Source organism: Glycine max, chromosome 13 (assembly GCF_000004515.6).
Source record: "Glycine max cultivar Williams 82 chromosome 13, Glycine_max_v4.0, whole genome shotgun sequence".
NCBI lineage: Eukaryota > Viridiplantae > Streptophyta > Magnoliopsida > Fabales > Fabaceae > Glycine > Glycine max.
The window spans coordinates 27,709,799-27,736,774 of NC_038249.2; the positions used below are offsets into that span (position 1 = coordinate 27,709,799).

At 31.4% G+C, this 26,976-nt stretch overlaps 3 protein-coding genes across 5 annotated transcripts; 1 reads left to right on the forward strand and 2 right to left on the reverse strand.

The window, feature by feature from the left end:
* Positions 1-759: 759 nt before the first annotated feature.
* Positions 760-4,122, reverse strand: LOC100792732 (CASP-like protein N24-like). The gene is given in 3 exon segments (NM_001254153.2): positions 760-1,184; positions 2,469-2,604; positions 3,481-4,122. Coding segments are annotated over 3 exon segments (897 nt in total). The 5' UTR covers positions 4,050-4,122; the 3' UTR covers positions 760-992.
* A 4,369-nt stretch (positions 4,123-8,491) lies between these two features.
* ERA1B (farnesyltransferase ERA1B) lies at positions 8,492-14,267 on the reverse strand. Its single transcript, NM_001360091.1, has 14 exons — positions 14,083-14,267; positions 13,901-13,987; positions 13,659-13,764; positions 12,748-12,783; positions 12,109-12,191; positions 11,933-11,986; positions 11,464-11,515; positions 11,128-11,192; positions 10,224-10,280; positions 10,038-10,110; positions 9,844-9,930; positions 9,617-9,770; positions 9,370-9,494; positions 8,492-8,978 (listed from the first exon to the last, which is right to left on the reverse strand). The coding sequence occupies exons 1-14, from the start codon at positions 14,229-14,231 to the stop codon at positions 8,739-8,741; spliced, it is 1,368 nt and encodes a 455-aa protein (NP_001347020.1). The 5' UTR covers positions 14,232-14,267; the 3' UTR covers positions 8,492-8,738.
* A 1,115-nt stretch (positions 14,268-15,382) lies between these two features.
* On the forward strand, positions 15,383-19,920 carry LOC100794313 (formate dehydrogenase 1, mitochondrial-like). Of its 3 annotated transcripts, none has more exons than NM_001400399.1 (7): positions 15,383-15,460; positions 15,578-15,685; positions 17,458-17,629; positions 18,100-18,640; positions 18,830-18,954; positions 19,321-19,433; positions 19,530-19,815. In NM_001400399.1, exons 2-7 carry the CDS (start codon positions 15,605-15,607, stop codon positions 19,641-19,643), a joined length of 1,146 nt encoding a protein of 381 aa, NP_001387328.1. In that variant the 5' UTR covers positions 15,383-15,460; positions 15,578-15,604; the 3' UTR covers positions 19,644-19,815. The 3 variants fall into 3 exon arrangements, with proteins under 3 accessions (NP_001387328.1, NP_001387329.1, NP_001241342.1); NM_001400400.1 differs by having other exon boundaries at positions 15,383-15,444; NM_001254413.2 differs by lacking the exons at positions 15,383-15,460; positions 15,578-15,685 and adding an exon at positions 17,156-17,339 and having other exon boundaries at positions 19,530-19,920.
* Positions 19,921-26,976: the final 7,056 nt, after the last annotated feature.

Consider the following 26,976-nt stretch of genomic DNA (forward strand, 5'->3'; position numbering starts at 1 on the left):
TCAAGTCATTTTGAGGATACTAGTTTAAACTTTTAAAATGTGAATAAAAATTAACATAGCTAGGAAGATTAAGAGCCCTTTTCCATTTTCTCAGACCATGGAGACATTTTCCTATCTCACGACTAATAGAGCCACTGGGAAAGTAGTCATATATCCCATTCCATAATATGCATGCCAATTTCTATGGCCTTAAGTTCTTCTTTAACAATTTACTATTTGAGTGTTTGTTGTAATGAATCTCCTAGCTAGAGATATGGTTGTTATTTGTTTTGTAAATTTATAATTACCTTCATATGGTTTGTGTGCTATCAACACTATGCAATAATAATATAGTATGTTGTTGAATAGCTTATGAGTAACTAGTGTATGTTCCAATTTGTATAATATATATAATTGAAATGTAGGTGTAAAATTTCGTTTTCTGCATAAGCTAGAATGTAGAACACTATCTCATGAAAAAACGAATCTTTTCTGAAGCTTTGGGCACTTGATAACTCGAAAATGCTAAAATTTCATCAATCCTCACACAATTTTTTTTTTATTAAGTACAAATATTATTAATACCCAACTCGGCATAAGATGTGCACAAATTATTAAAATGAAGCCTCTATGATAATACATATATATGAAAAGAAACTGCCCCAAAATTAAAGCATGCAGCCATAACAGAATGTTACATAAACTTACTTATTAATGTATCATCGCTACGCTAATTAGAATCACATACTAAGACAAATCTACCTTCAAAGGCAAACCATATCAGCAATGTCGAACTAAAATTCATTGTAAAATCCACACATGCAGTATGTGTACTTGACACATACAATAATAGATAGCTAATTAGAATCACATACTAAGACAAATCTAACTTCAACTGCAAACCATATCAGCAACGTCCGACTAAAATTCATTGTAAAATCCACACATACAGTTTGTGTCCTTGACACATACAATAATAGATATAATGTTACTATATAGACCAATTGCAGACACTAGTTGACTCTACAAAAAATGAAAGCAGAAACAACAGAGGAAGAGGCAAAGGCCACAAATGCAACGAAGGATAAAGCAACACATGCGTTCGCCATTTGCACGTGCTTGTCTGCAGCCAAAACACTGTTTGTCCAACTACAGACTATGGTGGCAGCTGATGATGATGCTGACATTAGAAGATATGCTAAGGCCTGCAGTTTAATTGAAGCCATGAAACACACTACTTAGAGCTTAGTAAGCATATATAATCATATAACTAAATGAGAATTTATACAACAAATTATATATTTGAGTGTAGACTTTCAAGCTAAAAGATAAGGTGTATGCATATTGAAAATCAATTTTTTATCACTAAGGTTTAGATGATTTAAATGCAAAGTAAAAGATTATATTTTACAATATGAAACTTATTTGAATGAATGCATTTAAAGTTGTTTTTGATTCAATTTTCAAGAAAACTTATTTATTATAATTAGTGAAAATCTTTCCTATAAATAGAGAAGATAATTAATGAAAAAACAACACATCAAAAGAGAGTGTGTGAGAAGAGAGATTGTGAAATAAAGTCACTCTATTAAGAGAAAAATATCTTTATGTGAGAGTGTTATAATTTTTTATAATCATTGAGTGAAATACTTGAGTTTGTAAAATGATACATTATTTAGAGTGTATTACAATCTTATAATCATTTGTAATAATAAAATACTTTTTGAGAAAATTTCGTGAACGTAAGTAAAAGGTGTTAAATCACATTAAAATTCTTGTATATGTTATTTTTTCTATGGTGTAATTTTTATTGTGTTTTTATGATATTTTATGAATGTAAATAATTTTATTTGTGAAAAAGTTAATTATCCAACCTTTAGAGAGTGTGAAATATGACATGTAATAAATGATGTGACAAAAAGAGATAGAGATTGTGGCAAGCTGATCCATGGAACTAGGAATTAAACATGTGTAGAAATTTCCCGTTCGAGAGATATACATACAAAGAGATTAAATGGTAAATAAGAAAACTTTTACACACCCATCACCTCTTTGTGTGTATCTCTCCTACCAGAAAGGTCAATAGCAGTCGGTAACATCATGCATGCATTACCTCAATCAACATTAAAACTTCTATGACAACGACAACGATAGGGGATTTATTTAACAACTCAAGACATAAATAATTAATAACTAATCATTTTATGTTCTAAATTTATTTTTAATATTATCATAATAACAAAACATATATATATATATATATATATATATATATATATATATATATATATATATATATTATTTGAAATATAGAATTGGTGGGATGGTTAAGAAAAGAAAAAGGAAATATTGCAAAATTAACCATCAACATTTGTCAATAAAAGAGACTAATTAATGTTACAAAATTCAGAGTAGCTTAAACCAAAAGCCAAGTAGTGCTACATTCAGTAGTGTCTAATATAATGAATATCCCTGAAGAGTGGCTTTACCTGATCCATAGCAAAGTCGAAGTAACCCCGCAGCTTGGGGTCCATTGTGTGTCTTTTAGTAATCATGTACTTCACTATATCATATATTTGCAATCCAGAATACACGAACCCAATTATATTTACTGATAGGAAGTACCTGCATAATCACATACCCAAATCAAAACCGCGCATATTGCAACGCCTTAACAAATTAAGCCCACTACAAATATTTTTGCAGTTGCACCATACAGAAGCAATAATAATAAAGTGATAAGGTAGAAATAAAGTGAGTTTGGTTTTGAGTTTTTTCTATTTTTATTGTTAATTATAAAAATGTTAATATGTTTTTACTTTATTTTTATTTTAAAAAGTGTATATATAAACAACAAATAAAGTGAAAAGGTTTCCTCTTTGCAGCACTTTTCTATGTGTGGCTTGAGTTAATTCTCTGAATCAGTTCTATTGCATAGAGTTAACTAATAATATAGATTCTTTTAGTCGGTTTTTACAGGTTTTTTGGGATCTATCCTCACATTCAAGAGTGAAGAGTGCTTTTTATTTTTTCGCTTTTCTCTTCATGGGTTTCGGCCATGCATACTTGTGTTTCTATGTTCATTTTAATATATTCCTGGTATGCTACATGTACCACATGTGTATGCCAGCTTCGCTTAAAAAAAGTGAAAATTAAAGGTAGACATGCAACAATAAAATTTTATTTCACTAAATAAAATCAGCTACACAAATCACATATTATTTTAATTCGATTAAAGACCAAAGTTTTAGCAATATTATTTACAATTACGAACAAAAAAACTGTTTTTTTCAAAAGGTTGTTAAGTAAGGAGATGATTCTAAACTTTTTTTATAACTCAAACAAAGTAAAGTTATGTATGAGGAGCAGGAAGATAGAGGAAGGAGAAAAATATCACATATTCAATCTCTCCTGTATGCTAACAAAAATTAATAAACTAATAATTAATATCTATGCATAAAAAATGAAAGAAAGGAGATATAGATTATAAGAGCAACTTACTTGAATGCCTCGTAGTCATACCAATGTGTTTGAGAATATTCAGACGACGATGATGAATCATAGTATGAAAGATACAAATTGTTTGTTGATGACCCTCGACGCAATTTCTTTCTTCTATCACCAGCCAGCACAGAGAAAGCTATTTGGCATAACACAAAAGCAGCAATCCTTAGTGCCAAAAGAACAACGTACCACTTACCCTCTTTCTTGTTCACTCCATCAGCATCTTCAGCATCTTCTTCAACATCCATCACTGCCACCACCAAACTCTTATCATTCTTTTCATCCTTAACAACCTTAATGGCGCCGTCGCTGAGCGAAGAAAGAGAGTAGCTAGCCGCCACCATCTGAAGGTCCCCTTCGCTGAAAGAGTGGTGGCTGTGAGAGATATTGAATGAGTCTTGTAGTGTTGGGGCTGAAGGTGGTTTTGAAACTGGATAATAGTGTTGTTCCTTCTTCTTTGAGGGTTTTAGTTCTACTTCTTCTTCTTTTTTGTTCTCTGCTGAGTTTTTCATTTTTTCACCTTTCTTTTCTTGATGAGCTGGGCTTTCACTTTTAGTGGTAGTCATGGAGAGTAGTGTGTTCAAGAGTTTTGGAACTAACTAGAAATATATCACTTCATGCATGCTATTGAGGGGTGATAAATATATCACTTCATGCTATTGAGGGGTATATAAATATATCACTTCATGCTATTGAGGGGTGATGCACTCACCGGCAGTTTTTCCACTAAAAATGCATGCTATTGAGGGGTGATTAGTATATCACTTCATGCATGCTAATTGATAACCATTTAACTAATCAATTTACATTTTACAATGATATATATCCTTGGGAGGAGGGCGAGCCTAAAGTTGTGCCTTGGTGACTTGTTGGTCATGGGTTCGAATCCGGAAACAGCCTCTTTGTTTTTTTTATATATCCTTGGGAGCTTGAGTTTAGTATATATTTTTTCGTATAAATTACATGTATCTTTCGATGAAAAAACGATGTGAGTTAGTGTTAGCTAGCTAGAGGTTTTTAACTGTTATTGTAATATTTATTTTAGTTTGATGACAATAATAATTAGTGAATAGAAAGAAATTAAAATTATATTGATAAAAAGAAGTGTTCCTATTTTAATTAATATCTAGTGCATCAACTTTTAAAAATTTAAAGATTTAATTAAAATATGAAAGAAAATGGGATGAAAGGTATTTTCCTTCGAACTCACATGACCGATTTTCTTTAAGAGGTTCCAATTATAAAAAAAAAACAAACTAAGTTTGATTACTTTTTGGTCGGACATTAATATATAAATTAAATATTATGAATCAATCCTTTTATGGAAGTATTTAAATGTAACTCTTTGAGATATAACTAAGTGTAACTTATTTGTTAATTTTAGTTTTTTGATATTTTTTCTAGTGAAACTAAAAGAATAAAATGTATTATTATTGGTGGATAAATAATCATTTTAATCCTTAAATATGTAGATTGTTGTGACTACTTCATGAGTTGAATAAAATAAAAAAATTCTAAAAGTGCAAAATAGATAAATATATTAATCCAAAATTTCAAAAAATGAGTGAATAAAATAATAATATTAACATATATTTAAGCACTAAAATAATAATAAATAATAAAATTTAGAGACATATCTAATATTCTAATTACTTATTTGACATTACGTGATATTGTCTGTGTATCACTTAGAGGAACCAAAGTCATAATATATTGAAAATATAATGTATTCTTTTAAATGAATAGAAAAGATTTAAACTCTACGTGGGAGATGTTATAAACCTTTTATGCAATGGGTTACTTGGCAAATAAAGGCATGAATCAATAGCGGGTATTACTAATCACTAACAGCAATTAACAAGTCTTCTGACCTTTAGAATAAGTGAAATTATATAAAAGCAATGCATGACTTTTTTGTCTTTTTTTTCATAGAATAGATCCATTGAGCTTCATATGTAGCAAGCACCACCGAATTATCACTTATCGCACTGCTTATTATTGATTAAACTGAAGCCGCCGGCCATGATTAAATCGTTGATGCGCCTTTTTTTCTGAATTTGATGCGACCTTTTCTACCTATAAAACACGGATATTATCAGGGTAAAGATGTTATACTATTATTACTAAATTAGAAATCAAAGTTAAATAATTTTTACAAAATTTGTTACAAAAGCCAACTATATGTGACATAATTAATAGATAAAAAAATATGATGTGATATGATTGATAAATAACTGTATCACTTAAATATGTGATCATAAATTTGATAATTAGTGAGTATTAAAAAATATATCTCGAAAGAAATCAATCATTTAAATGGATCTTATTAAATTGTCATAAGTCAAATAACAATATAGTTCAAACACAAATTAAAAAAAGTTAACTGTTTTTTTTAGAGAAAAAAACCAACTATCTTATTATACATTAATTCATGATTAAATGAGGACATAAAAATTCTATTATACTATCAATACATTTTAATCAAGTTGTTATTAGATTCTTGCTTAAATGAAAATGCTGACAGCTACTATTTTTATGCGTAACTGTATAATTCGAGAGATAAGTCTCTCACTTAATGCTGGGAATACTATAAAAAAAAATTAACGTATTTAATTGAACTTGTTTCACCTCTTGTCTGAACCTTTGCCGCCCGTTTGGTGTATTTTAAATTGTAGTCAAAAACACTTTTGTCTTTTGTTTTACTTAACAGAACAACAGAAGATGCCTTCTAAACATTTTGTTTTATGAAGAAGATACCTTTTATTTCAGCTGAAAAGAAATCAACACTCGACTATCACGAGGAGTGACTTGATACAAAAGATAAAAAAAATAACTTGCGAGATGAAAATGATGTTTGCTCCCTATAATTTTTGCTTTGCAATATGTAAGTGTCTTTTGGATATATTCGTTTTTTCTTTCAGCTACAAATGTCTTTTGGATATTGACTGTTCTTTTACTTCAAATCTTAAAACTTTCAATTTAAAAAGGGGCATAAAATAATAAATAATCTCTTTTGGTTTGAGGAAATTGATTATTGTTTTACATCAAATTTTATATAAGTAAAAAAGAGGAGATTACTTTAACACTTCATAAAGGTGCATTCGGCACAGGAAATTATAATTATAGTTTAAAAATGATATTGGTTTAAAATAATAATTCTTATATTTAGATTGTACAAAGAATTAGAATATAGAGATGTGATTTTAAATTAAATTCTAATTCAATTTCAATATTTCTAATTAAGAATAATCATGGACGAGCTTATGTAAAAAGTTTGATTCATAAGTGATGATTTTAAATAATAATATCAGTGGTCTTGACAACAATGAAGGTAACAAGAATGGTGGTAGCAATAAATTTAGGATTTGTGATTTATAGAATAAAGGTTAGGACTTGAGATTTAAGAATAAGAGTTAGCTTTTTCTGTGTGTATGATAGTGACAATGACAATCCAACCTAAATTCTTATGTATCTATCTCACACTCACTATTAGGCCTACCTAGTGGGTACAATAATTAGAGTTAGTTTTTTTTTTATTAAAAATAATAAGTATGGTTATATGAATTTGGGTCCTGAGCCCGTTTGGTGTATTTTAAATTGTAGTCAAAAACACTTTTGTCTTTTGTTTTACTTAACAGAACAACAGAAGATGCCTTCTAAACATTTTGTTTTATGAAGAAGATACCTTTTATTTCAGCTGAAAAGAAATCAACACTCGACTATCACGAGGAGTGACTTGATACAAAAGATAAAAAAAATAACTTGCGAGATGAAAATGATGTTTGCTCCCTATAATTTTTGCTTTGCAATATGTAAGTGTCTTTTGGATATATTCGTTTTTTCTTTCAGCTACAAATGTCTTTTGGATATTGACTGTTCTTTTACTTCAAATCTTAAAACTTTCAATTTAAAAAGGGGCATAAAATAATAAATAATCTCTTTTGGTTTGAGGAAATTGATTATTGTTTTACATCAAATTTTATATAAGTAAAAAAGAGGAGATTACTTTAACACTTCATAAAGGTGCATTCGGCACAGGAAATTATAATTATAGTTTAAAAATGATATTGGTTTAAAATAATAATTCTTATATTTAGATTGTACAAAGAATTAGAATATAGAGATGTGATTTTAAATTAAATTCTAATTCAATTTCAATATTTCTAATTAAGAATAATCATGGACGAGCTTATGTAAAAAGTTTGATTCATAAGTGATGATTTTAAATAATAATATCAGTGGTCTTGACAACAATGAAGGTAACAAGAATGGTGGTAGCAATAAATTTAGGATTTGTGATTTATAGAATAAAGGTTAGGACTTGAGATTTAAGAATAAGAGTTAGCTTTTTCTGTGTGTATGATAGTGACAATGACAATCCAACCTAAATTCTTATGTATCTATCTCACACTCACTATTAGGCCTACCTAGTGGGTACAATAATTAGAGTTAGTTTTTTTTTTATTAAAAATAATAAGTATGGTTATATGAATTTGGGTCCTGAGGTTCTTAAAAAAAAGCCCTTCAAACATCATATTTGATTTTGATTTTGATTTCCAATTTCAAGTCTTAATTTCATGTCCAATTCGTTGTGCTAAAGGTGCACTATTTTTTACAACAGTTTCTAGCATAACTATCGGTCACAGGGAAGGGCCCAAATCAGTTGTTTATGCCATGAAGTCTGTAAAATTAACTCAATTGGCTAACTACCTGTCTAAGACAACTGTATTATTTAGGTTAGAATTTTGGAAAATTTGCAAGTATAAACAATCTTTGATCTCATTGTAAGTCTTCATTGGCACTAAACTTTTTTTATTATCAAAGTTGTCTTTACCATGCTCTGCTGTAAGTTGCAAACTGAATTATTTAAGCCTCAAGAAATCTTGAATCCCCGTGATTCAAGGAACTTGGAATGTATTTGTTCATCCAAGTGAGCTCAATAAGGCAAGGCAGCAGAAGTTTATAATGATTTCTCTGAATGCAGACAACACAATAGACATAAACTTCTATTTTAAGAAACTACATATTCATATCAACAACAATAATAACAGCAAAGGCTTATCTCACTAGGTGAGGTCGGTTACATGATCTCACGTCAACCCTTCAACACAATACATATCCATATCAAGTTATCAATAATCATCAAAACCCAGAGACATAAAACCCGAGCAATCCAATGCTGTTTTACATTTATATGTTCCAATGAATTTATTTTACATTATACAAATAAAGTTGTTGGTAGCTAAAACCAGTGGTCACGACTCAGTAAAGAAGAATTCATGAGCTTCACGATATCGTCCCAAGACAACATTAAAGAGGGGGTGGATTGGTTCTAAGAGATTAGAGTAGGGGCCTAATACTAGATTAGGCAGTGGTGGAGAATCTGGGTGCTTTGACCAACTATACTGGCACAATGAGAGTCCACTTAAACAGTAACATGTGTGATAATGATCTCTACGTTTACCCGGTTTGTCTCTCAGTCCACCCTCTTGCTCCTGCATCAAGCAAATTAATAATGCAAATTTCAACAAATTGAAGCTAGCAATGGAAGTACATAGATAGAATTGGTTAAAAGAAATTAATTACCAAAAGGTTAAACTTTGTTTTTAATTTGTCTGAAAATGAAGTCAACTGATAATGCCTTTTTGTTTTAGCAAAGAGTCAAATGATTCAACTAACATTTTGATTATGTCAAAGTTCATACAGAAATTTAAAATTTCTAACTTGTCATCCATCTTTATGTTTACAAAACATGTCAGATGGATCGAGATGCAATCAATAAAGCTAAACTTTCCTTTCAAGCTTCCAAAGAATCAATAAGGCATCTTAAGAAATAAATTAGAAATACTAGGATCATGACATGAAACAAGTAGACAAAATGCAGACCTGTGCACATAAGAGAATATATTGCTGTAAAGCAATACTGTGAAAAAGTGGTTCTTGTGCTCTCCACTCATTAATAAATTTATAGGCAATATTTTTAAAATCAGATGAACTGGATTCACTGGTGCCTGCGAGAATTAGAATTTAAATAAGTATTAATATCATGATAAATGAAATTAGAAAGAAATATAGATTAAAGGGGAAACTTATTGTAGAAATTTTTAAAACATGTACTTCAAAGTTAACCTACCTTCATGCTCACCACGGCATGTTGCATGACTAGAGGTTCCATCCAAACTTTCTTTTGCTTCAGATACATAAGATACCGCAAAAATCTGTGATGTCTCTTCCATCTGTTTGTTGATAATAGAAGATAATCTTTGCAATAGAGCAACAGCACCTCCCTGATTACATTCAAGTTTCAATCAAACTATATCACAAAGAAGATTGAAGAAGAAAATACCAAATTTTAATCACCTGCCAAAAGGAATAGCATCCATCCACCAGTTTATTTGTTCTCCCCTGGAATCCACATTCCTTACCTTGTCGGAATACCACCCAGTCCTAATGCAACACCTCAGATAATTAAATCATTCATATAACTTCAAGTCAACAACTTAAAAATTCATCCGAATAACTGGAAGCCAGTGGGAAAGGAACAATTCTCTTACAACTAATCGAGGCAGATCCAAGTGATTAACCTCACCAATCAGAATCATTGTAGCTAATCCACAAAAGGTGTACCTGATAAACAAAGAGTCAAGAATAAGAACACTTCTTGTAACTTACGTTTTTAATTCCACTTTTCTAGTAAAGAGGTATAATAAGAGGGATGGCGATAGTATGATGATACATACCCACCATGAGCCTCAGAACCAGGCTCACCAGCAATGCCACCCTCATATGTTTGACAGCTGCAGAGAAAGCACAAGCAGCAGATAATAAAGCAAGTATTACATAACTACACAAAAAAAAAAAAAATTATGGAGAATGTAAACCTTGAGAGTTAAGTCAAAGAATCGAAAGTAAAAAGATTTAGTGTATAGGTGTTATCCGTGTGCTACTATGATTCCAAATGCAACCCATCATGATTTTGAATTTAAAAAAATATTTTTTGATATTTTAACAGCACCTTAAGGCACTCATTAGCAGAACCCATTAATTATTTCATTTTTAGTCAACTATGAAAATGATGTTAATACCAAGGAATGCCAAGTTCTGAAGTGCAAAGCCATCAAATAGCTGAAACAATAATTAGCCATCTAAACCATGTCTAATATAAAAACTGCCCCAAAGGCATTTTGCAGCACCAACAAATGGAGAATTCACTTTCAAATAACATAAGTCCTAATCCCATTTAAGGCAAGTTAATGAAGGGATCATAAAATAGTTTTCCTTAATGCCAAAAAACCATTTAGAGCACCGAGAAAATGAAAATAAAAATAAAAATGTAGAAAATCAGTAATAGCATTGCAACTAATGCAGCTTTCAATTATTACCAGAGGCTATACTTAAAGGTCACATGTGAGGCCACACATGGTTAATTAAGAGATAACAAAACAGATTGATTTGATGTTGTGAGCATATTTTGAATGCTTGCAAATTGAGCTTAAGGAAAACCAATCAACAATCAAAGCAATAGAAACAAAAATAATGAGTTTAAGTTGTATGAAGTTTCTATTCTAAACAATGCTCTCTGAGCCAGAAAACATACAGTAAGATTTAGTGCCAAAATTAAAGTTATTCCTTATTGAAACTAACCTTATAATGTAGTCTCCAACATTCTGGATCAGCTCATCATCCAAAATGTTCAAAACACTTGCAACCTGGTTCCAACAAGATTCTCTATGTTAAGCAATAGATACTGTTTTATACCAGCCATAGCATTAAAAAGCCCCCCTCCGACAAACAATATATGTAAATGTCATGATGACAGCAAAACGGTCTCATTTAGTCCAAAGCTTTTTTTTTTTAAGCACCCTGTCATTTTAATAAGAATATGCATGATGCTGAATGCTGATACACAAAGTAAAACTGTCTGATCATTCACACACACACACATAAGCATGTGTGAAATAAAGACAGATAACAACTTACAGAAATGGCAGTGTAGCAAGCTCGAACATCAATTTCACCTTCATCATGCATCCTGAATAAAAGTAGTTGATGATGGAAAAAGAAAGAATGGATTAGAAAAAGATGGTTTCCCAAATCAATTCTACATGTGTCAACAACAATGAGAATAAATCACATTTAGAAATGCTTTTAACACAGCACTTGAAGTCACACCCTTCAGATTTGTGTATGGTGGTGGATTAATTTCTGTCCAACTGGCTCAACAAACACAAGCAAATCAAAACCCGTCATGCTTCATTGGTGTGATTGATGCATGCGCAACCAGTGTGCAAATAGATGGACTTGTAAGCATTACCACAACAAAGTTATCCATTATTTATAAAAAATTAATGAATATTTATATTTATCAAATACAAATAAAATGGATATGTGATATTGGTATAATTTCTTAATGTTAATTGAAGTCACAGAGATGTATAGGATATCAAACCTGAATCCACCATTTGGTTGCTTCATCCGCCGCAGAAACCCATACAGTTTATCTCTGAGAATAATATGTTCAAAGTACTAAACCAATCAATTCCACACAAATGAAGACTAACTCTACCAAATAAGTAATGCAACATAATATCAAAAAAACTTGATTTGGGTGCATAAACTGACCACCTATTAATTGATGCCAGGGATTTCTCACCACCCAAAGTAATAAGTGAATTAACAGCAGCATAAGTTGTGGCAATATGAGGCATCTGTAGAGAACATTTCAAGGACATTAATCATTAATTCATTATGCTTCTCCAACATGGAAAGACAAGCAACCTATATTTTGAGAAGTTTCATATTCCTTCCAAGATTACAGTTACATCAAAAAGAAAGTAGCCTTAAAAAATATAAAGCATATATATCACATGCGCGCACGCGCACACACATAAAAAGATTAAAACTATTAGAAAGAAATCAATCAACAACATAATAAATAAAATAAAAACTGAATAACAAATACAGCCTAAACTTATTCAACTGAATTTATTCCAACTAAAACAGTACAACATAATCTCCCTATGACATGTTCTTTAGTGTTTGTAAAAGCAACAGGTATATATAAAACATAATTATAGAAGCATATTTTACTCCATAAGTAACCACAGTATTGGCCAGTTTTCTATCCATATACGTTAGAGTTGGTAGCAAGAAATAATAAATGAAGTTTTAGAAATGGAGAAGGTAAGATTAAGAATCAAACTGAATTAAACCATAGCTCAGTAATCAAATAGAAATTGGCAAAAGATTATAATAGTTGCTTGCCTGGCCTGGTCCCCCGGCATATCCACCATTCGGATCCTGTTGACATACAAAGAACAAGAAATTTATGAGAGGATGGAAATGGGAAGAGAAAAAAAGAGGGCAGCCAAGAAATCTAGTCTTAAATCAAAAGATTATAAAATTTGATAAATAAAGGATCAGCTAGGCAATGTTTGGCGCACACAATCAGAAAAACTCAGTACATCGTAAATGTCCAAAATATTTCTGGGTTACCAAAGAAAAGGTCAACACTTAGTAATACACTACATGCATACGTAATTGTAACTTTTCATCCAGAAGTATACCATTATCCAACATAAGCATGCAATGAAATGGACAGACAATAGGAGAGGATGCATGGCATGACAAACAATATTAATTACATATTTCAAGCTCAATGCTCAACTATCTAATATCAAGGTTTTATTGTTCTAGGAATTGAATACTAAATTCCATCGTAAATTTGTAATTATTAGCAAAAACATAACAGAAAAATAAAAACAAAGAATAAACCAAACACCAGCTCAAATTTTATGTCACTGATCTACTCTGATAGTATAAGTTGGAGGGTGAGGTTCTCAACTCTCTATTAAACATTCTCTCTACTCTCCTTTGAAAGTGCATTTCACACACTATTCCCGCAACTAGAAGAAAATTACACTCTCAACCATCTGAAACTACTCTAAACTGCTTGCTGTCTATTTTTATATGTATACTTGATAGTTGATACTCTTAACTGCTTGTGCCTTTTAATCTATTATTTTCTATCTCTCTAGATTGAATTGAATTGCCACAATTATTTTGAAGAAATTTTCAATAATTAAAAAGATTCTTTCATCGCAATTTAAAATGTTAAATTCAAAATACAATTCATATCAACAAGGAGAAATAGAAATAGAGTTAGAGGCAGATACCTGGCAACGGTTAAGAAAATCGATAGCGTTATCTTCGAGTTCATCATCGACGGATTCTCCCGACAAAGCAATGGAGTGGAAGATCCAGTAGCAGAGCCAGGGTCGACTGTGTTAAACCACAACATTTCAATTCAATCCAAAAAAAAAAACAATAACAGAAAATTGCGATCGATTCAAACAACAGAAACACAGTGTGTGTGTGTGTGTGAGAGAGAGAGAGAGAGAGAGAGAGAGAGACTCACTTAGCGTCCAAAACGGAAAATGCGGAACTGAGATGGCGAAGGCCTTTGGAGACATACTGCATGTGATTATCGCGTTGAAGCTCCAACCTGAGAAGAGAAGAAGAAGAAGAAAAAAAAAACTTTGAGAAAACGAAATCATACGAAACGAAAAATGAAGAAGAAGAAATGTTACAATGCGATACATGAGGGTTTGGGCGTTGCGAGGAATGGTGGCGAAGAGTTGGTAAATCTGAAACACCTGCGACTCTACCATCCATTGCTCACGTTGACTCACCGTCGGACACGGCGGCGGCGGCGGCGGATTTGTCTCTCTCTCGCTCTCTTCACTCATGGTATCGCCAGAAACTGCGAGAAGCTATGCTACGCAACGCAACGCTCCTTCGTTTTGCGTTTGGCAAATGATAATTATACCTCCCCTATTTAATACATATACCTCCCTTTTCCTTATTTTCCATAAATACCCTTGTGTAATAAGAACCTAAATTAAGACAATATGGACACCGAAGACTTTGAAGCCCTCTTGACTCTAGTGATACTCGACAGCAATAAAAATAAAAAATCACATTTCAAGTTTCCACACCCTTCCAAAGAGGATTGCTATTGCTACTATCCTAAATTGTTATTGGCACTGCCATTTTTGAAAATGGCAGTGAAAAGTCGAAACTCCCCCTAGGATAGTTTCTCCCTACCCCCCACCCCTTCTCCTTTCGTTTTTCCCCCTCACCATCCGTGAACCCTATTCCCCACCCCCCATCCCCTACCCTTTCCCTCTTCAATCTTTCTATGTTGTAACTCGATATCTTCTACAACTCTTGTATATTTGACAGGTACCTCTAGTACCCGTGTGATTATTAATATATTTAGCCTTTGTTAATAAAAAAAGATTAATATCATAGTCAGATCCATTAGAAAGTTCCACAACTCTAATTACAATAGTTATAAGAAAAAATTGGCATATAGCAATTCGACTATATTTTTCGTTCATTTAGGACGTGTATGATTTAGATGAGAAAAATAACGTAGATAGAAATAAAAAATAAATAATTTTAAAAAGAGAAATAAAATAATATATTGTGTTAACGAACTTATGTTAATATGGTTTTGATTCCTCATATATTAATTATGTGATTTTAATTTTTCAAGTTCTAATTCTAATTATACTAATTGAATCCCTCAAATGCCAAATGTGTAAATTCAATCTCCCAAAATATTGTAATCGTTAACAGAAGGGCAATATACATGAGTTGTTTGTGGTAAACTTCCTTACTTGATAACAAAAAATATATAACCACAGACAAACTCAAAATATGAAATTCTACCGGAACCATAAATTAAACTTGAAATTAGGAAGCGGATAAGATCCTGGCAGATTGAATTGAACGCATAAAGCCAAATAAACAAAGAAAAGTCAAATAAGAGAGTGGCACGTAAGAATTGAAAGGCACATGAGTATAATACTAACAGTGGACAAATTGAAAAAGCAACACACACAGAACAGACACAACTGCGAATTAGTTCATCCTTTCCCAAGCCAGCCAAGCGAGGCATGCTCTCAATTTTGTACTCTTCCGTCTCCCAATATTTTCTTCTTCTTCTTCTTATTATCATTTTTGTGTATAAACCTCACCTTAATTACTCTACTCTTCTCTCTAATTACAGTTTTCAATTTTGTTTCAGTGAAATTACTTGCATAGATAGAGCATCATGGCCATGATGAAACGTGCTGCTTCCTCTTCGGTTCGCTCGCTACTTTCCTCATCCTCCACCTTCACCAGAAACCTTCATGTAAGCCCAATCAAATGTTACAAATTAATTGCATGTTTATCTTTTAAAAATGTGTTTCTTGAAACCAATATTAATTTTCTCAAATTCATGATTTTGTATCAATTAATGTTAATTTAATTTAGCATTTCTTCTGGGATGTTTTGTTTTTTCTTTTAATCATCGGTGGCGTGATTTGGTCCTGTGAAGATGTTGTTGTTGTTGTTCTTTCTCTCTCTTGCATGCGTGATCCATCACGATCACGGGATGCCAAAGTTTTTCTCTCTTTGCGTTGTGATGTGCGTTTCTGATTCGTTTTACTTTACATTGTCATCAAACTTGTCACTAAGTTGTGTTCCTATGGATTTTCTAGAGTAACTTTACTGCAGTTCTGTACATATGTTTTAAATTAAATTTAGGATAAATCGTGAAATTTATCCATTTAAGGCGTGAGGAGTTGAAAAATTGATTTGTGAAAGCTGAAAATTTAAATTTAGTCTCTAATATCTTGAAAGTGACAAATTAATCTATAGATAATTTGATGATTAATTGGTTTCTAAATTTTTGTTGAAAAATATAATTTATTGTTAAATTGATTTTTAAATATTATAATTTAATGAGAAAATAATTTAACACATTTAACTGTATACTTTGTTCACATTTACCGCATTTACTGATTAAATTTAAATTTTTTATATTTCAGTAATTAATTTATCATTGTAACACAATTTTGAGGACAAATTTATCCTTACTTTTATTAATGTGATATATTTTATTTTAATATTGACTTTTTATAATAATGATGGAAATTTAGAGGAATAAATAGTGGGCATCAATGTAACATTAGATATGGTCAACTTATATACCACCGCATGTCAAATGTTTAAGGTCTCACTTTTTAAAATGATCTTTGACTATCTTTATTTTAAATTTATAAAACTGTTACTTTGTTTTTAATTTCTTTTTTAATTTTAAGGATTTATACAGAGAGGAAGTAGTGAAAACATTCTCTCTCTCTGTCTATTTTTTTGTGTACAAATTGTTAAAAAAAAAAAAAACAGATTAGAAAGTATTTTATTTTCAATGCCTCAACGAGAACCATGCCGCCTAGGACCCCTATAATATCGAAAGGCACAAAAATGGACTCTATTATTCTCATTTGTTCAGGGAAGGCTGCAGGCACCAAACCAAGGGATTTAAAATTTATTAAATTATAAACAGGAAATTATTAAATAAAGAGTTGAATTCTCATAATTTTATACGTTTTATTAAATTTCACTCAGAAAAAATGTATTAAAAAATATATTATTCTCATTAGTCTGTCTTTATTTATGTCAGCTATTTTAGTTTTTCTGATGTATTTAACTGAGGCCAAACTGAAACATGTTGATCATGCAAAGGCCTACTCACCATTTCACATGTACGTGTCATCACTCAGCAACCTCACTTTTCTATATAACACACACTCCCTCTCTAACACTCACACTCCAATAACAAATCCTTCACTTGTTGCTCGTCTTAGTTTCTGTGTTGTGTCATTTTTATTGCTATATCCTAATTAAACTTCACCCTCAAAATGAGTGATCCCACACTAGCACAACCACACCTAGTCGAAGTCCACACAACACTCGAAACCGTTGTTACCACACACAACCATAACCATAGACCCTCAATAAATGTGTGTTACTGAATATTTAATTATTTGTACACCTGACCATGATTAATATTTAATTCTTCAACTTTGTTTATGCATGACCGTGACTAATTTTTATTTCTTTCCCTATGATTGAGAATAGGCCTCAGGTGAAAAGAAGAAAATTGTGGGGGTGTTCTACAAAGGGAATGAGTATGCTAAATTGAACCCCAATTTCGTGGGGTGTGTTGAAGGAGCATTGGGTATACGTGAGTGGCTGGAATCACAGGGTCATCAGTACATTGTCACTGATGACAAAGAAGGACCAGATTCTGGTTAGTATATTGCTTACTTAATTCAAGTTTGAGTAAACTATTATTTTGGTCTCCAAAAGTGTACAATGCAACAAGTTCTTGAAACTAGGAAAATTTCATTTGACATGTTATTAACTCTTTTTCGTACCGCAAATTGAAAAATGTGGTTACGTGTTATGTGGAATAGGAAAACTTCATTTGACATGTCATTGACTCTTTCTCGTACAGTAAATTGAAAAATGTGGTTATGTGTTACGTGGAATAGGAAAATTTCGTTTGACATCTTATTAACTCTTTTTCATACCGTAAATTGAAAAATGTGGTTACATGTTATGTGAAAATTGGTTGAAACCTGGTCTTGGACCATGTAATAATTTCTCTCAAACAAGGTATCAGAGTAATCAACACCATAATATCATGGAAAGTAAATATGTTTGTCCCTTCAAGATTTTAATTGCCTGAACTTAAGAGAATTTGATGTTCTGCTGCAGAACTTGAGAAACACATTCCAGATGCCCATGTCATCATATCTACTCCATTTCACCCCGCCTATGTCACCGCGGAAAGAATAAAGAAAGCGCAAAAATTGGAGCTGCTTTTGACTGCTGGCATTGGTTCTGATCACGTTGATCTCAAAGCTGCAGCTGCTGCTGGTTTAACTGTGGCAGAGGTCACGGGAAGCAATGTCGTGTCGGTTGCGGAGGATGAACTCATGAGAATCCTCATTCTAATGAGGAATTTCTTGCCTGGGTACCATCAGGCTGTTAAGGGTGAATGGAATGTTGCTGGCATTGCACATAGAGCTTATGATCTTGAAGGCAAGACAGTAGGAACCGTTGGCGCGGGACGAATTGGGAAGCTTTTACTCCAGAGGTTGAAACCTTTTAACTGTAATCTTCTGTATTTTGATCGACTTAGGATCGATCCTGAATTGGAGAAAGAGATTGGAGCAAAATTTGAGGAGGACCTTGATGCAATGCTTCCAAAGTGTGATGTAATTGTTATCAACACCCCTCTCACTGAGCAGACAAGGTATACTTTTAAATTTAATATCTCAGTAGATAAAAAAAGTCACTATTTTACACTTGAAATCTCAAGCCACTTTAATTTTCAAAACTATTATTATGAGAAGTGCATTATCAGTGTTATTCATATCCGAAGGAATAAATTCTTTGATCATCTTCCAGAGATGAGTAGTAACCAAAGATTTCTGTGATTCAGGGGATTGTTTGACAAAAATAGAATTGCGAAGTGCAAGAAAGGTGTCTTGATTGTTAACAATGCTCGAGGGGCAATTGCGGACACCCAAGCAATTGCAGATGCTTGCTCCAGTGGCCACGTTGCAGGTAATTAACCAGCTGACAAATTGTTTCCAGTTTCAAAACATGAAACTACTATTGAACTAATGTAGTAATACCATAATTTTGTTAAGATATTAAAATCATTGATCTGCTTTCACCAAACTGCTTAAATTTTTTGGATTTGATCTCTCTAAAATGAATAGGAGTAAAATAAGTAATATAAATAGATGATGAGAAGATCAACCGTGAATATTCTAACACATTCATAATTTATGAAGCATGTGTACGTAATATCAAGTTGTTCTGTTATGTCCCTAAGTTCTGTTATGATCCTTTGTTGTTGTTACTATTCCTTTTTAAGTTGCAATTACTAATTTTGCCATCCTCTTTCCTAATCTCTTATTTCTATAGGTTATAGTGGTGATGTTTGGTTCCCACAGCCAGCTCCAAAGGATCATCCATGGCGTTACATGCCAAACCATGCCATGACTCCTCATATTTCTGGCACCACCATAGATGCACAGGTATTTTAAATTTCTATAGCACTAGCTTGCCCTTTTTTACCTAAGTTATTTCACTTGGTGGAACACTAACATTAAGAATAAACCAAACTTGTTCAGTTACGTTATGCTGCTGGGGTCAAAGACATGCTTGATAGGCACTTCAAGGGTGAAGACTTTCCAGAACAAAACTACATTGTCAAGGAGGGTCAACTTGCAAGCCAATACCGGTGAAGTAGTGTGTGTCAATGTGGCCTTTGAATCTTCCATTTTTAAGGCCAATCGATGAGCAAATAAATATCTAGAAGGCACTTTAATTATGTAATGTACTTGCTTTGTTGTGTCTGAACTCGTTTAATTGATCTCAGAAATAAAATTTTAAGGAACACTCTCCATGTTCCATGTATTGTTCTTGTGGTTTTTGAATTCGAATTTACCTCTACTTGTAGTGTAACATTGCAAGGAAATTAGTACGCATAGTTAACAAATAAGTGATTGAAAAGTTACCAACAAATTGTCTACCAAAAAATATATAATCAAGTAAAATTGACTATTTAATAACAAAAAGTATGATTTCTATTAAATATAATACGTAGATATGATAAAATTGAATGAAAAAGTATATGAATTTTTAATTTTCAGATTTTTTTTATTATTCTAACATTGGCACCCTAACTGACATACCTCCATCTGCCTCCTTTGTCATCTGAACTCTGGAGACTTTCACATGGTAACCTCCCAACTGATGATAAGCTTTGTGAAAAAATGCTGCTACATAGTTTCCATGTGCTCTCTCTGGGGTAAAAATTATGAAACTGCTGACCACCGTTTTTTGCAATACTCTTTTGCTTCTTGTTTGTGGATTTGGATAAGGGATGCCTTAGATTGCAGGATTGGCACTACTTCAATTCTTGCATTCACCTCTTCCAAGCATTCTTACTGGTCACCCCAATCTGGCATAGTAGAAACCAAAGGCGGTTCCACGATCGTTCTTTTTCAGTTCAGCAATATATTTATATGGTAGTGAGCAAAACTCACGTCACTGGCACCTTTATAACTTCACAAATCATAGGGGTCTTTTTTTGGTTGTTTTGCAACTCACTTGGGGATCCAAACTTCTTTGCATGCAGAAATTGTGGATGCTATCCTAGCTATTGAGCTTGCTGACAAGAAGGGGTGGAAAAACCTTTGGCTAGAATGTGTGATTCAATTTTTTTTTGGAGTTCAAGCTTTTTCCAACAGTTCTTTGATCCCTTGGCCCCTCAAGAATAGATGGTATAACTGTATAGATATAGCAAAAAATATGAATTTTATTGTTGATTATATTTATAAAGAGGACAATTCTTTTGTTTCAGCAGAATTGAATAAGAATTGGACAGGTCTTCCAAACTATTGATTCTTATAAATTTCTGCAGCATGATTTTTAGTTTTTTGTCTCCTCTTGCTTTCTTTGTACTGGCTTTTATCCTTTATTGTTCAATAAATTTTCAGGGTGCACCACAAGAAAATTTAGTTCTAGCTACTGACAAAATTTGTCACTATAAGTCAATAATCCATATATATAAAAGCACGATTGATATTTATCTATTAACATTTTTTCTGTCAACTTTAAGGAATGGTATTGTGACGGTTATTTAGTTTATATGTTTAAGTTTTACCTATATACATAACAAAAAATACGTTTGAGCTGTCAACCCAGTGGAGATCTCTTACATTATTGTGAATCTTCATCATACCATTGTTTATAAAAAAAATTATTCCAAGATCGGTAAACATGGTATAATAAACGAAACCTTATTGTTCATTTGAATAAATTATTTATAATAATAATAATAATAATAGTTTTTTAAAAAATAAATTTTAATTTTCAAGTCATGAGCATTGTTAATTGAAATCATGATCAATTAAAAAATTAATATGTATCAATTGATTATCATAATTATATTGTAGTTATTTTAAATATGTATCTTAAAATAATTGAATTTTCATACATTAAATTATTCATTATAATAATGTGATATGGTGGCATGATTTAACGTACGTATGAAGGTAAAACACAAATAATCATAATTTTTAAGAAAATATGGACAACTACTAAAAATATTCATAACTTTCTTCTTGATTGTCCATTATTTAAGAATGTATATGGTTAAAATCATATTAAAAAAAACCTTGTGATACGAAACCTAGTGAACGAAAGGATTAGCAATGAGGACCCAAAAAGTATAGTATCTAGGGGTGGGTATTCAGGTCAAGGGTACTTTGAGCGTTGAGATTTCCATTTTTGAACGAATATCTTCGCATTTGTCGAAATCGCAAATAAAGTCTATCGTCGACAAGCACTAGGTGTGCAATGCAACACCCTAATAAATGTTACATTTTAGCTTTTTATATTATTAAATTTTGTAAACTAAGGATATGAGAGTATAAGAGTTAATTATACAGAAACTAAAACTTAAACATGTATAAGTTAAGGAAGTTTAAAACAAAATTAGTGACTCTTACATGCCTTACAAAACATAATCAAGGTACATATAAGATGAACTAAGTTAACCCAAAGAGTTGATATAGGGGTGTAAAGTCTCAATGCGTTCACCTGAGTGAACATAATCTATTTAGCGGGAGAGTTTATGTTTAATTCTCATCGTATACAAAATTTTCTTGGGACGCACCGCTAACGGGATTAGTCTCTGACCCAGTGAGTTGGGAGACACTCATGACTTCTAACCTAGGACCAAAAAAAATCTCATACATTGGAAGTTACATAATGACACTAATCTTCCTCCAAGCAAGTAGCTCCAAGCTTCTCTCATGAGATATTCATCTACTAATCTCTAAAAAAAATGAAAACTAAAAGGGATGAGACATAACATCTCAATGAGTACTCTAAGGACTCTAGGTTGACTCTATATTGTAGAGATCCTTTTCTTAACTCCCATGGTTTTTTTTTTCTTTTCTCAAACACTCTATTTCAAACCTATTATCACATCAATCATTATCACATCTATCTCATTGTATCATACCTTAAATTTCACTTAGGCACCTAAAGTTAATCAACCTTGGCTAACTCTAAGGCCACTAGTGTCTTATGGCACATCAACAACATTCTCTTATTTTTGACAACTAAGTAGAATCTCACTTCATTGTTTGATTGAATGAAAAATATGTACAACCTCTTCACCTCTTTGTTTTCTAACTACCTAATATGGGCTCACATTACCTCTCTATTAAGCATATTTTCTTTCTACAAGTCAATTGCATAATAACCCTAAGTTAGATTCATCCATATGCAAAACATAAGCAAATTCCAATCAAGAAAAAAAAAAGAAAAAAAGATAAACTTTATATACTTCAAAAAACAAGGCATATAACTAACCAACATTTTGTAACTCAACTCATTTTATAAAAAGTTATCTTATACATATGCATCAATATGTTTATAATTCAACTCATTTTATCAAAAGTTATCTTATACATATACATCAATATATACTAGCAGACCATAACATCATAGATCAATCACCAAACATCACCATGTGAATTCAAACATCAATTATCAAAAATTCTCATCATCATCCAATCATTAGAATTCATCATAACATCTGACTAAAACATAATCACATATATAATAATCAATCCTCATAATTTCTCATCAAGCTCAATCATCATAACTGTCACACACTAAAAACAATCTAGGTCGTAAGCATCACAATTGACACACACTAATAGCTAACTAGGCCACTTCAACTCAAATATCAACACTGACTCTACTCCATGGAGTTTCAACATAATATGAGCAGTCCCCCACGAGTCTCATCCTTTAACATAGTCGGGAGTCTTTTGCGCCAACCCTATGAAGGAAGTGTGATTTTATCGAAAATAGACAAGTATGGGTATTGATTTACCTTTGTAGGTTTGCAAGACCATACATCTATAAGAATCACTAACTTGTATATTCTATAGGTTCATTCCCGTTAGCTACCACAAAAACTTCCAACACTAGGTTGAGAGCCCACCTAGCACCCTCAACTTACGTGCCTACTCATATGTCTATGCACCCACCATTTACCAACAACAACAATACATTTTTGTACACACATCGTGTATCATCAACAACAACTTCTTCACTATACACAAAAACTACCAACTAAACCTCTTGGGAAGTAGTTTTTATCACTCTGACATGTCATTCGAAGTCAAAACATAGGGGTACTTGGGAAGATACCCCACTAGGCATCAATGGGGTAGAGTCCTGGTGTGGAACTCATTATTTTCCACACATATAGAATGATTTGCATACAAGATATCAATCATCATCAACATTTCATCAATAGTTCATTTCAATTTCTCAAAACATCACATTTTTCCTAATATTTCGTTCAACAAGTAACAAGTATGTTTCTTCATATACATATAAATACCTTAATTTAACATAAACATTTTATAATTAAACATATTACATTTTTATAAATATTTTTAGATCATATAAACCATCAAAGAAGGAAATATTTCAAGTGAATCTCATAATAACCAAATTCTAGTCTAGTTAGTTGTTATCGCAACCCAACCAGGACTCCCATGAAGCTAAATTACCTATTCTATCACATACTGGCCCATTCGAATGACTCTGTCGTTGGGTCAAACACCTCTGTCACTTTTTTGGCCCAACCGAACAAACTTTAGCTGAGCTAAAAACCTTTGGAGTGAAAAATCAATTTCAGCACACTCTAGTCCAGCTGAAACAAACTTTGGCTGGGAAGGAACCCTCTAAAGCTAAAAGTTTCATACCGTCACACTTTGGCTGAGCCAGAATGAAAGGAAGTTGCAAATTTGCAAGTTCCATGGCCATTAATGACTTTTTAATCAAACCCATCAAAACACTCCTAAACACTTGTATTATCTTTCTAACCAATTAATCTACTCAGTTAACTCCTCAATCAAACTAAATCATGAAAAATTCTCAAATCTCTTATCTTAGGGTTCAAGGGGGAAAATGGGAAAAACAAGCAAGACAAATGGATAAAGAAAGACAAGGGGCATACTCGGGGAATCAACCTCTAGGTTTAAGAACCTCTAAAATCTCGACTCTTCTTTCTCTCTTCCTCTTATTCTCTTCTTCTTTCTATCTTCCGTCTCTCCACCTTTCTCTTTCTTTCTTTAATTCTCTCTCTAAGCCTCCCTTTCTTCCTCTACTCAATGAATCTTGTTATCCCATTCTCATCAATTCCTAATATAGGATAACAATCATTAATAATGCTTAAGAGTCTCTTTTAACCATTAAATATAAAGGCTATTCCATAAAAAATATCTTTATATCATATATTATTAATGTCCATAAACTAGGGATGCTACATGCAAACGCAAGAGTGAAGTTCCCTTTGCACTTTGAGCTTGATATCAAGGACCCTTCGTAAATGCACACTCCTATTACACCATCTAGATCCTAATTTTCCCATAAATGCTTCTAGATCCTTGCAATCAAAAGCACATTGATTCAAATCAATATAAAAATCATTATTTTGAAAATTGGACCAAACTAGCCAATTCAAATGGTCGAATCGGTAATGGGTTCTAATACTCTAAAAACTCGAGACATTTCATAATCAATCGAACCAGTCCAAAAATTTAATCTAAAATATTGTAAAGATAAATAAAAATATATATTTAAACATTTCACATAAACATCAATTATTCTATCAACTATTATTAATTAAATTAACTTATAATTTAGTCATTTATATTAATCTATAACTTTTTAGATTCTAATTTTTAATAATTTTATATTATTTTATTCATTAAAATATTATATAATATTAAAAATATAAAACCTGTTCAAATATGGTTAAATCAATAAATCTTGAATTAATGTTTTCACCGGTTCAATCACTAATAACTAATAAAAATTGGATTTGTAGGAGGAAGAAGGAGATGGGGGAAAGAAGATGGGAGAAAGGGACAAGGAGAAGAACCATGATATTTGAGAAAAGGAAGATAAAAAAAAGAAAATAATAGAATAAAATTAAATCTCAGTCATTGATTAAAAATATTTGAATATAGCTAGCTAGCATTATACAATGTATTTTGGCTGTGTTTGTACAGGATATAAAAATTGTACTCCCCCCTCATTTATTCCTCATTTCTTTTATGACATTTTAGGTTTTGGAACATGCGTATTAAGAAATATAATTAATATTTTAAATTTCATAAAATATATTATTTAATTTCTTAATATATCTTTTATCTCTCTTATTAATTAGAATTTTTATTCTCATTTATTACACATTAATAACCACTTGCACTATCCCATGAAAAAAAAATCTTTAATATTACTATTTCATTGGTTTTGTAAAATGACAAGTAATTTAAAATATTTTTATTTTTATTTTTGTGAAAATGACATAAATGGAATGGGAGAAGGAAACAAAATAAACTAATTGTTGTACTAATTAAGAAAATTAGTTAATATAATTTAATTCTATTAATCACATTTATAAATGAACTTGATTCCCTAAAATTCCTCCATTGAAACTTGATATTAAGAATGAAAAAAAGTCATTGAAAACAAAATCTCAATCAATTGAAAAATATGTTTGGAATGGTATCGTGTTCAACAAAATATGAGTCAAAATATTTAAATTTGCTTATATTTAAAACTCATAAGATTGACTTAGTATTGCAAGGTCTCTCTACATTCACATGTGAAGAAACAACCTATTTAGTCAGAGAATCAAATTTGATTCTTATTGTGAGTAAAATTCTATTAAACCAATGACAATTACACACCATGAGCGGATTAGTCTCTGATTCGATGGTTTAGGATTGACAGGTAAGTCTAATCCTGCTCGTGGTATGTGACTATCATTGACCCAATAGAATTTTACACAGAGGAAAAATCAAGCACTAGTTTTCTCACATTGTGGATACTTTAATCACATGTTTAATATATAAGAATTATAATCAAACTATATATAATATATTTTGTATAGTAAATTATATAATTTGAAGTTATAAATTTGGTTTGATGGTTAAGATAAGAAGAAAAGGAAGGGAGGGAGAGGATCTTGGTTAATTTTGAATTTCCCACTAAATAAAACTAAAAAAAAATTAACAATTAACATTGATCTTTTAAAAAATATATTATACCAATATTTAATTATATGTAATATCATTTAAGCAACTCAACAAAACAACTATGCATTATGGACACTCTTTCAATCCTACTCACCATACGTGATTACTATTAACCTAAGAAAAGTGTGTACAAAGAATCGAACACTAATTTTCTTGCATTGTGGATAATAACATATATGAAACATGTTTAATAAATAGTAGTTATAACATAATATATTTTGTAACTAAATTATATACTTAGATGATATATAATTAATATAATATATTATAATATTTAATTAAAAGTTTAATATATACTAATTGAATGATATATAATTAAATATATTATACAATTTAATGATATATAATATATTTTGTAACTATATAATGATGATTACATGTATTCAACCGATTTTAAAATAATAAAAAAATCAGTGTAGATATGAATTTAAAAATG

Excerpts from the sequence above, each read along its gene's own strand:
- ERA1B (NM_001360091.1), bottom strand. The coding sequence starts at position 14,231 with ATGAGTGAAGAGAGCGAGAGAGAGACAAATCCGCCGCCGCCGCCGCCG. Across the intron at positions 13,765-13,900 it reads TTTTCCGTTTTGGACGCTAA|TCGACCCTGGCTCTGCTACT; the intron begins GTGAGTCTCTCT and ends GGTTTAACACAG. Across the intron at positions 10,281-11,127 it reads GTTGGAGACTACATTATAAG|CTGTCAAACATATGAGGGTG; the intron begins GTTAGTTTCAAT and ends CTTTCTCTGCAG.
- LOC100794313 (NM_001254413.2), top strand. The coding sequence starts at position 17,238 with ATGAGTGATCCCACACTAGCACAACCACACCTAGTCGAAGTCCACACA. Across the intron at positions 17,340-17,457 it reads ACCATAGACCCTCAATAAAT|GCCTCAGGTGAAAAGAAGAA; the intron begins GTGTGTTACTGA and ends GATTGAGAATAG. Across the intron at positions 18,955-19,320 it reads CTCCAGTGGCCACGTTGCAG|GTTATAGTGGTGATGTTTGG; the intron begins GTAATTAACCAG and ends TTATTTCTATAG.